This window comes from Anser cygnoides, chromosome 1 (assembly GCF_040182565.1).
Source record: "Anser cygnoides isolate HZ-2024a breed goose chromosome 1, Taihu_goose_T2T_genome, whole genome shotgun sequence".
Lineage (NCBI taxonomy): Eukaryota > Metazoa > Chordata > Aves > Anseriformes > Anatidae > Anser > Anser cygnoides.
Genome location: NC_089873.1, coordinates 123,190,466 through 123,206,034, shown reverse-complemented (window position 1 = coordinate 123,206,034; position 15,569 = coordinate 123,190,466). Strand labels below are relative to the sequence as shown.

General features: G+C 35.3%; 1 protein-coding gene across 20 annotated transcripts in view; it reads right to left on the bottom strand.

Moving 5' to 3' along the window:
• The window catches only part of DMD (dystrophin), a 1,239,454-nt gene that overhangs the window by 727,639 nt on the left and 496,246 nt on the right, over window positions 1-15,569 (bottom strand). For 19 of the 20 annotated variants that reach the window (XM_066990426.1, XM_066990443.1, XM_066990448.1 and 16 more), the window contains 2 exons: window positions 8,492-8,615; window positions 1,153-1,240 (listed from right to left, as the gene is read on the bottom strand). In XM_066990426.1, coding sequence (XP_066846527.1) covers window positions 1,153-1,240; window positions 8,492-8,615 — 212 coding nt within the window. Of the gene's footprint in view, window positions 1-1,152; window positions 1,241-8,491; window positions 8,616-12,945; window positions 13,092-15,569 lie in introns of those variants that run through there. The other variant, XM_066990442.1, reaches the window with a different exon arrangement.

Below are 15,569 nucleotides of genomic sequence, written 5' to 3'. Positions count from 1 at the left end.
ACAGAGTTTTTGCCTTTTTATTTATTTATTTTTTTTATGATCAGCCATGGAAAACAGTCATAGGATTTAAAAGAGGGTGCAAGAGAGGGTGCATACTAGACTTGCAGACCAGACTCCCTTCCTTCAGATTATTCACTGAGCCTGAGACAGGAAACCTTGCAACAGTTGTTACAGTAATTGTAATTAAATATGCCCAGAATGCAAGGATTCCCACTTTTATAAAGTATTACAACTCCATACTTAAGCAAGATAATCTTAGGATTCCATCAAATTTACTTTGCTTACCATTTCAGTCCTAGCAAATAAATTCTTATTAAATTCTTGATTCTTTATTACAACAATTTAATGTAAAATACATGTTCTAAAGCTCAGTGCATTCAACAACTGTATTTTGGTAAGCCTATCAGTATGACAGATAGTGCCCATGTTTAATATTTTATTGCAAAATTATAAATTCTTTAACATCAAGGACAATGACATGACATACAACTTTACTTTCATCTATCTTTCTGTTGAATTTTCTATTTTTCCTTTAAAAATACTCAGAGGTTCAAAAAGTGAAATAATAGAATAATATTTTTTTGGAACATTCAATGGTAAAAAATAAAAAAAACTTGCAACTAACTTTCTTTTCAAAGATTTTTATAAGCTTTGATATTTATTATCTTTGAATTGCCAAATGCCAAAAAAATCTCTTCCAAAACCCAATAAAACTGTATATTTTCTATAATACAGAACATTACAGCAATGTATATAATTAAATATACAGTGTTTTATAAGAAAAGTCAGAACACACTTCTTTCAAACTGTTCAGAGTAATGCTGTCAGTTTTCTAACTGATGAATGAATGTATCTTCAAAAACTTAGCATACTCAGAAAACAAGATTACAACTTTAGTCCCTATGCAGACCAGATTATTAATATACAGTTCATTTTACACACATTTATTTTCAATATACTGAAGTTCTAAGATTCTGTTCTCTTTACTAATTAACAGATTTAACATTCAGAAATAATAAAAGAAATATAATGCAATTTACTTTACTGTTCCATTTAGACAGTATTTGCTAATATAATTCTTGTGATAAATATAAACCTGTGCGTTTATCAAATCCCTAAGAAGATTATCTAAATCAACTCCCATGTAATTACCATTCACCATCTGTTCCACCAGGGCCTCAGCTGATCTGCTGGCATCTTGCAGCTTTCTGTACTTCTCAGGCTTTTCTCGCTGGATGGCCTGCAGCATGACAGGAAAGGTGAGTATTTCAAAAGAGGAATTTTGAAGAAGAAAGTAATTAATCTCAGGGATGTCTTCTGATTTCTTGAGACCATTTAATCTGCCACATTTCCCTGCCAGCCTCCCAGTTTGCAATGAAACCACAAAGTATCACATATGATCAGGAGAGAAGTCAGTCATAAAGTCAGATACATAAACTGAGAACCAAAACACAACAGAGCTGACAAATGATACACATCACTATTTTACAGACAAATAAAAGACAGACAAATTAAGAGCTATTCAAAGCCCAATATTTCAGAATAATAATATATGTTCAACAGAAATTCCTTGTGGAGGAATAGAAGATTTGCTCTTTTCTCACATGGCTCCTATTTATAACAGTAAGAATTGAGCCTGCTAACTAAACAACAGTGTTTCATGGCATACCATAGTACTGAACACCAATACCATCTTATTCCTTATTTTAGTCTTTTGTTGGCAAAAAAAAAAAAAAAAACATAAATGCATATTAACGTATTTAACATATATGTAAGCATATATAGTAGAAGTCCATATATGAGCCACTAGGTAAGAGTAGAGTAAACTGCAGAATTAACACAGGCTTCCACTTACGTTTTGTACCTAATACTCTCATTGACCTTTCCATACTCAAAAATTTCTCACCCGCATTCAGGTGTGCTCACGCTAGCTAGTGACAGCAGGTGCACGCTACCTGATAAAGTTTCAGGATACAGTAGGAATTGAAGCTTCTAATTTCTTTTGCGATGGTAATAACATAGATGGGAAATAAAATTATTTTAGATCTAACAGCCCCTCAGTGTTGTCTCATAATTAACAACATCAAGTCACATCTTTGACTTTAGACTAATTTAGTCATCTAGTTAGCTATAATTTAGAAGCTCTAAGCCAGCTCTAAAATTCCTTGTCTAGTTCAGGAGAAGCACAGGGTCACAGTTTGATACCTACAATAAAACAAATTATACATAACTCTCAGAGACCCTAACCAACATGTTTTGCTCTAATTCTGAGTCCCTCAGTTTATCACAGCACATACAAAAGGACACACCACACAAATCCTAGGTAACATGTACAGGATGGTGACACAGTCCTGGCTGTGGCTTTTCAGTCTGACTGACCACACTAGGCTTACTGATCCCCTTCTTTATTTCCACAGCAAAGACACATTCTCTATGACTTGACTCTCAAGGTGAAAAAGTTCATTACAACTGGAAAGAAACCTCATCTAGGTGTCTACTAATGCATTTATTAGAATAATGTTATACACTCACATTTGAAAATCTTATTTATTATATAGATTGCTATGCCTAGAAGGAAGTAATATAAGTACTTCTCAATAAACTCTCAAAATAGCTTTTAAAGTACGATGCTTAAAACATTTTCAGTTTAAATTTCTGTACTTTGTAGTAGGGAAGATACGTGATTTATTCAATAAAAAGCTTATGAAAATCGAGCAATGCCAAAAGATTTGAAATTGTGAGGCTTTACTTATTTAAAATTTAACCCGCTTCGGTAGTGTGCACACTAAATTATAATAACTTCCAATGAAAATAAACACTAGGATTTTCAGGGCTGAACTTTATTTTGCCTAACAGAAAACTCTGAAACATTGATAGATTATTAAGGAAGGAGGAAGACATTTCTACAAAAAGCACATATAAAAGAATCAATTGAAGAAGCTCCCTGGAGATACTAAAAAGCGAGATTTTCAGTTAAATTCACACATCTGCCATCTACTTACAGCTGCCATTCATTTGTGCATACAGGAATGACTGAACAGCAGACATTCTAACAGTATGTCGAAGCTTCTAACACTTTTGATGATAAAATTTTGTATAGATAAAATATATAAAAAGGATATTTGGGAAAGAATTAAGGATGGAAATATTTTGAAATTGATAAACATGTTTTCCATACTGATAAATTATCACCGCAAATTAACAAAGTTTAATCCCAATAAACTGCAGATGACTGTATTAATTATTTGTAGTTTCTGTAGGTCAATAAAATCCTGTACCATTCTGCTGCACAATTTATTTTTTTTTTCAAAATACCCTATTCTATTAATTCTCCGCAAAGTTTCAAGACTATAGAATCTTAATTAATACTACTTTGTCTATAATGCCAGGTATAATTAGCATGAGTCTAACTACAGCAAACTCAGAAGAATCATAAAAACACTAAAGTATACTGAAAATAATCTTGCTCCGTCTGTAATGCCAGATGTGCAATTATCATAACCGCAACTGTAGTGAACCCAAATGAATCATAAAAAATCTGAAATACACTTAAAATAGCTTTTTAAAATATAAAAATGATTTGACATTGAAGTCTATGGCAGTGAACCCTTTGGTGTCCAGAAAAATGTGGAGAAATGTCTGCCTCTCTCCCAAAAGATCAATGTTTCCAGGTACTGATAGAAAATACAAACACTATATGTAAAGCATTTAAAAATAAACATGAAAATTTGGCACATATCAAACACTGTCAACTGCTTTTCTCCACTTTTTGTTTTTTAAATGTAATTAGCATATATCATAAAAATGAAGGGCTAACAGTAGATACAGAAAGACACACATATACACACAGAAAACATCATGCTAGTCAAAGAAGAAAAGGCTGTCCTCTTGGTCCTCGTACAAACAGAAAGTATGGGACAATTTACCTGATTTGGGGAGAAAGTTGGAAATTTACCCTGCTTGCTTAATAGCACTAATATAGTCCTGCTCTTACTCTCTACATGGCACAGTTGTCAGCTGAACCCACAAACTGTATCTTACATTTTTAAGTTCCTCAGAGGAACGATTTCCATGAGCAAATGCAAAGTGCCAAGAAATAAACAGAGCAGTAGTCCCATAAACACCTCTCATTTATCCTTTTGAGTGTTTTGTCATTGCTTCCTTTACTGAAAGGGACAATATTCTCCATTCAGGTTCATTAATGATACAAGTAGGCTGGGATAAGTTTTGCGAAATTTTGAAACTTCTAGGTTCTGTACATTGTTGACAACACTTCTGATGAAAACTTGTGGTAGCTGCAAAATAATTTTACATTTTTTCCAGAACAGTATTTTTTTTCTTTTTATATTTTTGTTTCCTGTGTTATTCTTTTATTTTTATTTAGAAAAAATGCAGAAATATAAGAAGACAGGCTTTCATTTAATAGGGGATAAATTCTCTTTGAGGAATATTTTGTAACCGGCAATAAAGATGTATAATGGCTTAGTTTTAGCTTATTTAGTAACACTAAAAATGCATCTTTAGCTAAATGTCAGCTGAACATGAAGAAGTGATTTTCACAACATTCTGAGAGTTTTATTTGACCCTAAGATTTTACTTGGCAGTTAATGACTCCCTAACATTGAAAACAGTGACATTCCAATGAATTCAGATGTTATTCATATCAAATCAAAATCTTATTTTGTGAGCTCTGTAAATGGATGTACACGAGTAGTATTCCCTGATCTCTTGTAACTCTGGTCAACTACCCATGTGAGCAGAAGATTGTAACATTATCATCACTGGCTCTGACAGTGATTCAGCTTTCAAATATCCAGGTCCCACTAAGCATGTCTGAAGAAAGTCACTAAAAGAAAATGAAGTGAGAACTGGGCAATTGAGAATCCCAGAAGAACAAATATAATTGCCCAAGGTATCTGACATTTTCCCTTACATCAGTTTCTCAGATATTTACCTTTGATCTTGAATTTCACAGTGCTGCTGCTTGTCTAACCAAAACTACTTTCAGGGAGTTTTGTTCTTAATTAACTGATGTGCAAACTCAAGTTTGACTTCTTACCAAGCAAGATTTTCTATCTAGCAATTTTTAACTTGTTGTACCTGAACCTTCATATATTTGAACTTGAAACAATGAAGGTTTATTATGGCTTAAGAGAAACAAACAAAAAGCCTGAGTCATTGTTAGGCCTGTTTTCAGTAAAATACATGCATTAACTTGAAAATGTTAACAGTGTTTTGCAGTGTAATGATAGTTGTGGCATTAATGTTTGAATGTCTTCGTTATTTAGGAGTAATATTGTTGTCCTACAAATTTCCACAATAGTGGTGTCAAGTCTGGCCAGTTAAGGCAAGTACCTTTCTCTTGTAGCTTGGAAGGACTATACATATTTTTGGTCCTCCACAGACACAAGAATGGACTTCCTGTGCATCTCTAATATATTCAGTCTATGTAACACATCTGCTAAAGGCTAATTTCCTGCCAGTATCTGAACAGCAGATGACTTAGCAAACACAGTATGTTTCATACAGCCTGCTCTTGGCTCCGTCTCCCCGAGGCCTTCTCTGAACTGGGATGGGAGCAGGCTTTTGAACTTGGTGAATCATCAATGATGGCAAAAGAGCTTCCCTTGTGGCTGTCGTTTCTGAAGTCTTGGTCCCTCCACCATACAACAGATGTACTTCCACTATGTCATATGAAAGTGACTCCAAGAAAAATGATGAGTAGGACTAAGATGCTTCGACAATAACAACAACAAAATAACCATCCAATTAATAACCTGTCTTCAAAAGAACAGTAGAAAGGAAAATCATTAAGAAAAGGCTATGGGACTGAGTGGCTACCACAGTTGGCAACAAATGTTAAGTCTGACATCAGTCAAGCATAGGTGTCCTATGCTACACCAATCTGCAATGCAAGGAAACTAAACGATAGCCACTAAGTGCAAGATGGTACTTCTGTGTGCATGTGTGCAGGGTATCATGCATATGCAAGTACAATGTTGGGGTATGACTGTGTATATCAGTAAAATACAATCTTTTACAATTATCACTAACATATGTTTTTACTTTTGATATTTTATCTTTTATTAAATACCTTCTACAGCCTTACTGGAGATTACAGTCTAATAAAAAACACTATCTTATTTTTCATTGATTTGAGCCTCATTGTGAGGGAAATAGAAACTAAAAGAGATAACAAGTAACAACAATACTGTGTGCAAATCAATGAACTGGATAATACTTCCTGCTTTGGCTATTAGTTTAATATGAGGAGATAGAACCCAGGCCAGGACACATTTTAAAACCTGGCACTTTAAACACCCCCCTCCCCCCCATTTTTTTTTCTTCTTGGGAAGTATGTATAAAGATTTGCATGAACTGGGAACTGTTCCACACAGAATCCAGGTATTACTCGTCAATCCTACAGAGTTTTCTCTATCAAATTAAAATGCCATCCAAATGTTTTATCCGTTAAAAAAAGCTTGAAACTTCTACATGTAACTTGATCTTCCCAATAAAATGTTTATTTTAAAAGCAGTGATACTATATGAAATCAAAGTCAGTCTTAGTATTTAAAAATTTTTACAATGCTAATGAGGGATATAAGTTAATTTCTCATATTTTTATTTAGAGTTGCTGGTTTGTCTTAGACTCCCCATGACACAAATTAAATTCTACTGCTCAGTACTTTTCATTAAAAAAAAGTTGGAAATTGGTTCCTTAACCATCCAATTATTACATTTCTGAGGAGGTTAAAGAAACATCTGAAATACCTCCTGCCATCTCCAGTGCCCTGATTTCAAACTTCCAATGCCCATGCACAGATCAAACTTCACACTGCTTTTCCCTCATATTACTTAAACGTATTACATATGTTTTCACTGACCTAAATGAGATCTGTATAAATGCTGTAAGCAGTGGCTTCCCAACCCCAATGTTCTTCCTCAGCACCAACAAAGGCAAGGCAAGCGCTGCTGAGAAATCCAGATGGGACCAGAGGAGGATCTGTAGTTCACCTACCTCTACCCCTTACTTGCAGCGACACAGATCACCACCTCCTCGGGAGCAAAGAAAGGAAAGAAGGGGGAAGGTGAACCATAGCTCCTGAGTCCTTTAATGGTTTTACAAAGTCTTAGAAAGTGACAATATGAGGTGAAGCATCTTATTGCTTAGGGAAACCTGACATTGCAGATATTCAACACAATAGGTCAAAACAGGAGCTGATTTGCCATCCTTGAAATTGTTCCTCAAAATGGGAATAGATGAAGGGGAGACAGGAGCATTTTTTTCTTTTCTTTTTTAATTTTACCTACCATGAAGATGGAAGCACTCAGCAAATTACCTATATATCTGTTTATGTATGAGATGAATCCTATTATCCTGCTATGGAAGCATTTGAATCCATCAAATCTTCTCTGTATGTTTGATCTGGTTTGCGTATTTCCATATATATATTTATGTACATTTACATAACATGAAGTAGTGCCGTAAACTAAATTCAGTATATTACACTCTAATGGATACTTACTAGCAGTAACGTTATGACAACATTAATAAAAAAATTATTGCAACAAAACTGTTATTTAACAGAAATATCTAAATGTATATTTACAATCACAAAATTCAGTATCACTCAATCATTGTTAATTTATGATGGAAAAGCAGACTAAGAAAAAACAGCAGCAAAACTAACTTCAGTTCAGTAAATTTGTTCCATCTGTTTGTGTTTTAGGAGTCCATATCACCTTATTTTTAATGAGATCCCATGATATGCTATTATACTATAAGCATAATAGCTTGTTATAAAAAGAATTCCCCTTTCTCTTACTCAGAAAAGGCAAGGTTTTTGCAACTAGCTCCAAATACTAAATACTGAGAGCAATTTTTAATAGTTTAGTTTTCAAAGGCCAAATTCAGAGTGTGCAAAACATACACAAACACAGCTACTTCTTAAGCAGTGCAGAATACTTTTGCAAAAAGTAGAAAACCATTTTCAGTTCAGCCATGGTACAAAAAACAGATTAAAATAATTTCTGTGGAGACTATTTTCAGATATATTTTACAGCACTGTAGGATGAATTAGATGCAGATTTACTCTAATATACACCAAAATATGACACTTCCCATCCTTCAATTTGTGAATGTATAATGTCAAATTAAGCCATTAGTATAGAATTATAGTGCATACTTAAAAAGTAATTTATAGACTGAGATTCAACTTTACCAAAGACTTTCATAAATCTAGAATACCTTAATTAAATATGGGTATGTATGAATAAAAAAGATCTCTGTGTTCAGAGATCTCTGTGTATCGCTTTTGACGCCAAAATCTGAAACGTACAAAAATACTGAACACTTCTAATTTTCTCTTGTGCATACGGTCAATCAACGCTTGTCAGTTTACATTTGAACCCATTTAAACTTGGACTTTGAAAGCACTTTTACAAGCTAATACAAACTAACAAACATATATATTAGTACTTTCTCCTACATTGACTCTTTCTCTGAGATCTGAGAGATTTCCCTCTTTTCGATATATTGCAAACTCAGGACTCTGAAGTACTGCTTCCGAGCGGGTCATCCAGCTATGGAGTTCTGTTGTATCCGAGTCAAACCTAAGATACAGAGAAGTGCAGTAAGACATCTGCTTCCGACAAAGTTTCTGAAAATAACATTAACAGTAAAAATGTTTAAATAATTGTTTAAACAAAGGAATAAGCATCAATTACTCTTGAAAAAATGCAGTTTAAAACCCTCATTTCAGTAGATACCTCATAAAACTATTCATTCTAAGATTTGAAAACCTAAAAATACTTTTTATTTTTAAGACACTGATTTGAAAGTTGAACAGATGCAACAGTTCTCACAATAAGGATTCCAGTTTTACAAGCTGATGTTTTTCGAAGACATGAAACAAGTGACTCTCACAGCTGAATAAAGTGTATCACAAGTACTGTTGGCTCAGCTGAGGATGTGAGGCATATCTGGCTCACAAAATGCAGTCTTCATACCTGAACAATCTCTGAGCTAGCTTGTACTGACTCTATTATGAAGGATATTCAAAGCAGGAAATTTGTCCATTAGAAAGAGCCCTCTTCTGAGTGACTTAAATTTGTTGTAGAATGTAATTACTAATCAATATTTGATTATAATATTTCTACAGCTAGAAATTCAGAAATGAAAAATAAAGATACCCATCTCTCTGCATATACTTTTAAATTACTTTTTACTGTACAGTCCTTTTTATTAAAGCCTGGATTCTTTCAAGAACTCCTTCAAAAGTGATCTTAATTGTAGTTACCTACTCAGAAGGTAGCAGTTCAAAATGAAGGTTATCATATGCAGATATTTAAATTGCTGTTTTCTAGAAAAATCAAACCAAGTTGATTCAGTATTTAGCCTAGTTTTTTAAAGCAAGAAGCTTGAGATGTTTTTTCTCAGCTGAGATAAACTGTAATCTTGACTGCATTTCTTTATTGCACCATGTGATTTTATATTTATATCTGAGGACCTAGAAGGACCTAGAATAAAATCAGCTGTATCTTTCAGTTTGTTTTGTAAATATAGATGGAGTAACTTATATAATAATAATAATTAAAAAAACCTACTAAAACTAAGAACTTGGATGACATTTATGTCTTTGGAGAACTTAACTATTTTACAGAAATATAAACTTTCATATATATAAAAAGAAAAAGAAAAGGGCTCCAAGGTAAAATCTAGTGCTACAGAAATCTACATATATAGAAATGAAAACTTAGTACAAGAAAGAATTCCACGTTCTCCACTGTGATCTTTATGAGTCTATTTAACAATAAGGTGTGAACAACTGAGCAATAAATAATGAAAGCAGAAGAAAGAATCAGACACTTCCCTAATCCCAGCCCAACAGTCTAAATTAAAATTAAAAACTCTTAGGAATAATGTTGATAAAACAATTCCTAATAATAGTATTTGCATTATCATTAAAGGAGGAAAAAATACGATTGTGAGGCAATGGAAGGTGCAGAAATCTTCATTTTATACAGAACTATAAATTCAGAAGTAGAAGACATAAGAACATTTCTCAGGTGGCTTAGAGAATCTCTGTGCCGGTATCAGGCTATAATTCCCTAAATCAAATGGCATTGCCAGTGAAGAGCTTCCTGCCTGAGCTTTATCTCTGAGACTATGCAACATTAAATCAACTATTATTCCTGAAATATGATGTTATCATTTGTTCTGCATATAATAGCTGTATATTTAATAAATGCTCTCATGAAATTTTATGACTAGGAGACAACAAAACTATGAAAGACAGTATTCCCACATAAAACTGGAATACTGTTTATTCAACAAATTGCAAGCACTAACTGTATATCTAATCACACTGATTTCCACAGGAGAGTGATGAAAACATGTTTTTGTGACTGTGAGTAAGCACTGTTCAATAGATCTGAAAATGGAGAACACCCAATTTTAAAGCTAATGAACTGGATTACAAGATAAAAACTAACAATTTCATAGCTCTTCCTAATATGCTTCTAGATACAAATAATTTATATTCAATATCTAATGAAGACTGACAACAGCTCTGCTCAATGATCAGTGATGTGAAGAAGGCTGAAGTCTCTAGCACAAAATGGAGTTCCTGAAGTCCTCAGTAAGAGACATATTAGGTCAGCTAAATTACAGCAGCTGCCTAAAGGCTGTAATATCACTTGAATATTGCTGAGATACAGGGAAGTCCCCAAATACAGCATATACTTTTGCAAAGACTAAGTAGTAACGCTATACAGTCCTGCGTTTCACGTAAGTATCTGGTTCAGGGCCTGTCAGCAACAATGAGAAACAACAGAACCTGCTCTAAGGGTCAATAGAGAATTCGATCAGGGACCTACAGGTATTCAGACTAGATGGGACCAACACCCTCTCCTCCTCTGTTTTTTGAAATCCAGTCAGCAGTGTACAAACACCACCCCACAAGAATTAGCAGCCCAGTTTACTAAAAGGGTTGTCACTCCCTACTGCCAACATGCACTCCATTCCTTGCTCCTTGAAGTCACCAGCTATACAGACAAGGAACACAAGAGATGCAACGGCCACTTCTTTCACCTCACTTAAATTGATAGGTGAGGACAGGTCTCTAGCCACTGTCAGCTATTGTGGCAATTAGGCTGTTCTATAGCACCGGCATGAACCAGCTGTAACTGGAGAGGAGCACAGAACATCAGATACAGGATAAAAATAAAGACAAAATTACGAGTTACTCAGTACTAAACTCTCCTGGCTGCAGGTAAAACTGTATTACTTCTGGTGTTCATTCTGTTCTGTGGTTCCAGTTAAGTAGGACCAGTAAGGCAAGCTTGCTGAAGAATAGTATGCTATTAGCCTGGTATAGTATAGAAAGTGACAGAGCAAAATGTTTACCAGAATATATTATTCTGGTAAATGTTTACCAGAATTTTGTCTTGTCTTTAACAGAAGGACTTAGCCCCTGCTTCTGCAATGACCACCCCTGAAAGTGTAATCTAGAAGAGGAGCTGAACTATTGGGAGAATTCTGATAGTAAAACAAAGTAATCAGGAACACATTACATGGCCGAGAGATTCATTCATCAGCTGGTGGTACTAGCCACAGCAGACAGCATCTGGACAGAACTGATCTGACATTACAGATTGCTCTTCCAGTTGTAGTTTCTTCTGTTTCTGTAAATATAACTCCACAAACAAAGCCTCCTGCCCCAAAAAAGGCTATAAATGGAAACCAGAGGGAGGGATGGGAACTTTAAAAGAGATGAAAGTTAATTCAAGGTACCTTTTGCTACAGACTCACAGAATCATTTAGGTTGGAAGAGACCTCCAAGATCACCTAGTCCAACCTATATCACCTAGTCCAACCAATGCACATAAATATCCTTAACATAGTTTAAAAGCACACTGCACTTTTCAATAACCTTGAAAAAAATCTCTCTCTCATATCTAGCTTTAAAAAACAAAAAACAAAACAAAACAAAACAAAAAACAGGAAATGCAGGTAGAATATGGCTTTTAATCATTGTGCTATGATGACTGCACGTTTTATTTCTGAGCGGTTTCATTTTCAAAGTATATTAACTCTAGATTGATATAAAAGGATCAATATAATCTTTGAATCTTGTAAGTATAACAATATATTTGACATTAAAAAAAAAAAAGTAATGAAATGTTACCTTTCTGACCCAATAAAGTTGAGTGCATGTAAAATTTGTAAATTAAATCCATGGAAGAGACTAAAACCAAATCACTTGATACAATCATTCTGAATAACTACATTGCTTTAAAGTGCATGTTACGTTGCTCCCCACCTAAAAATTCTATCTGCAGTGGAGGATTTAGTGCCTCTAAAATTATTTATGGGCTCATGTTTAGTTTTTCAATTAGTCTGTCTTTCTGCTTTTCTGCAACAGAGATGCTATCTTGTACTGCCCTCACAGCCCTCTCACAACTCCACAAATTGGTTAAAGCAACACGTTTTCTTCATCAAGCTAAACCATGGGCCTACGGCAGATTCCCATTCAAAAGTCTTTCGCCTAGACCACACGTGCAAAAGATTTGTTCAAAAAAGACTCCTTGTTCTGGTTTTCCCATCTTTTTTTCTGTTAGACACAGAATAAACTTCACCTCTAGGGCATTTCAGAACTTAGTTACATTAAGATTTTCCATTTCTGTACAAGGATTTCCTAGCCCAAATACCTAGCAGGGTATACCTACAAGCCCTGTATCTAATCAAGTGCCTTTTGAAACTACTAAATAACACCAAGGATTAGGGATTAGTTGTTTATATTTCAAAGTAAAAAGAAATACATTTTTTAAAATATATATAATAATGAAAGGGGCTGACTATAAACCTTCCACCTGTGCTCTATACCCTATAAAGGGCTCCTGTGGCTCTGTCAGGGCTTGGGTATGAAGGTGTCTCAGGTACCATGAGTGTGGGGCCGAGGCTATCCGTGCACCCAGAGCGCTCACTGCTCCTGTGGGGTCTCCCCGCTGGCTGGGCCAGGCAGCCTGGCTGTGGGGTGGCCACAGGGCCCCAGTGAGGCGAGTGTAGGCCATTGGGGCCAGCACCAGTGTGGGGACTGTGGACACAGGGCAGCCACGAGGAATGTTCCAGAAGCAGCCTGAGGCCGTCTGAGGCGGGTGGCTCCCTTCCCTGGCAGCCTGAGGCCAAGGAGACAGCCTCTGTAGGAAAGCCTATGCCGTCGGGGAAACCGCTGCTTGGCACACACATGGTGGGGCTGGGTGTAGTGCGTTGCCTCAGCCAGTAGGTGTGGGCTCCCTGGCATGTTAAGTCCTGGTCTCAGCTTCTTACTTCCAGATCTGCACAAGAGTCTCACATCCCTTCCACCATTTCTGGGAACAGAGCTTCACTGGCTGCATTTGGGAAAGTGTGTGTGCTTTGCCCTTTCTGCTGGGAAGCTGTGATCTACCATGTGGAAGCAAAGGGCATTGGAATGGGAGCAGGCTGTGTCCCACTGGAAGAGACCACATGCTTTTCTCTGTCTTACAGTATGGCTAGTAAATAAGGGATTTATATTATGTTTTGTGTTTATGGCAAAATAGGTTAGTTCTGCCCAATATTGTCCAGAGGCTCTACTAATGCTAAGAGGCTTAAAATGTCACTTTTTGATTGCAGTAAGTTTTCATTTTATTGCTATTTATCTGCAGTGCTTTGGGGTAGATAAGAAAACTTGTGCTAAGGTAGTTTACCCTCAAGACTTGCTCTTCTTTGGTTCTTTCAGTAGATATAAACTGCCTCACAAGTTACCACCCCACCAAAACAAAACCATGCTGGGCATGTCAGCATTGTGTATCCTGGGCAGACATAAGACCATTTGTCAACATATTGAGCTGGTAGGGAATGGTACAACTCTGATTAAAGAACTACATTACTGAATAACTGCATTTCCATGGCTGGACTGAAATGCCCAGCTCATCAGCAGTGTTCTTCAGCTCATAGCTCTGGGTTGCCTAGAACATGTCAAAGAACAGCTTTGAAATACACCATACCCATTGGCAGAATTATTCTGCAATTATTTTTCATCCTCTATATTTGCAACTGATGAGCCTTCAGTTGATAAAGTAGTCTTAGTTCTTATCTACTAATTCAATGCTTATTTGTCCCAATTGATAATTTTTTTTCCTACTATTTATTTTTAAGCTCAGTCCTCAAAAAAAAAAAAAAAATCTTTCCTTTCTGAATGACATTCTGGACCACCTCTACACTGATACTATTCAATTTAGTCTCATCAACATTATTATCTGCACATCTCTGTAATGCATACCAAGGGATTAAAGAAAATACAAAGTCAATCATATTAGCCACATAGTTCTTCTTCTTTAGCCAATTATCCATCTCACCATTCTTATGGTAATAAACTGCACCTTTCCTGACCTTAGCAGTGATTCCTAAATGGTGTCATGGAATGCTTTGCTGAAATTCAGACAGATTAGATCCACTGCATTTCTCATATGTAAGGAAGTCACAGCTGAGTAAAATGGAAGTCTAGAGGTTGCTGTTGAGTATGTTCATTAAGACCATTTGCCTTCAGCAAACAACCAGTGGCTAAAAATGCAAAGCATTTTCAAATCCAGTCATGCCTCCCATTGAGTGCCAACTGGCATCACTCCCATAATACAGCAGGCGATTTCAGACACTAAAGGTGAAGAGTATATATTTTCAGTGTATTATCTCACAAACAGGATAAAGAGTTGTTTTTTTTTATAAAAAAAAAAAAAGCATGAAGTTGTAAAGTGTGCATATTTACTGAACTTGATATATCCATTCCTATTTTATTCTAGATGAAAACATTTATAAATTATACTGTAAACAACAGAAAATTATATTCTTTTGCCTTAGTCACCTTTCCCTTTTCTTTGGCTTTGACTACACAGATAAAATGCTGAAACCAAGGACCACCACAAAAACTGAAGAAAAATGGCTCTCTTTTTAGATTTGTTAAAGACCGTTAGATAATAGTGAAAGAGCAAAAGCTACACTGATATATGAGGATAAGGGTCAAGCAGCCCAAGAGAATTGCTGTAAAGTACTTAACAATCATCATTTAGTTCTGACTAATATAATTCATTATACTGCAATGGACTACTTGAAAGAACAGCTGCCAAAAAATGCTTTGAATAAGTCTTTATATTTCCTTTGATATATTTTTCTATTAAAAAATCCAAACTTTTCTAAGTAATGAAGTATTAGAATCCCGAATGATGTGATTTTCAATGGAATGAAGGCCACTTTATTTTCAACATTTACAGTTATGTTAACACTTATTAAATGAAAAACACTAGATGGAGCAAATATCCTATCTTAACATGCCTTTCTCTTCAAGGACATGAAGTTTCTTTCAAACCTGAATAATCAAACCTGAATAACAACATTATATCCATAATAATGTTATGACAAACAGCCTTTCCTTAGAAATACTAGGAAGCAGGTACAAAGTTACTTGCTAACAGGCAAAGAAAACTGTCTTTGGATATTATTCAAGAACATCAATATTAGAAATATGTATAGATTAAATACTAAACAGCTCT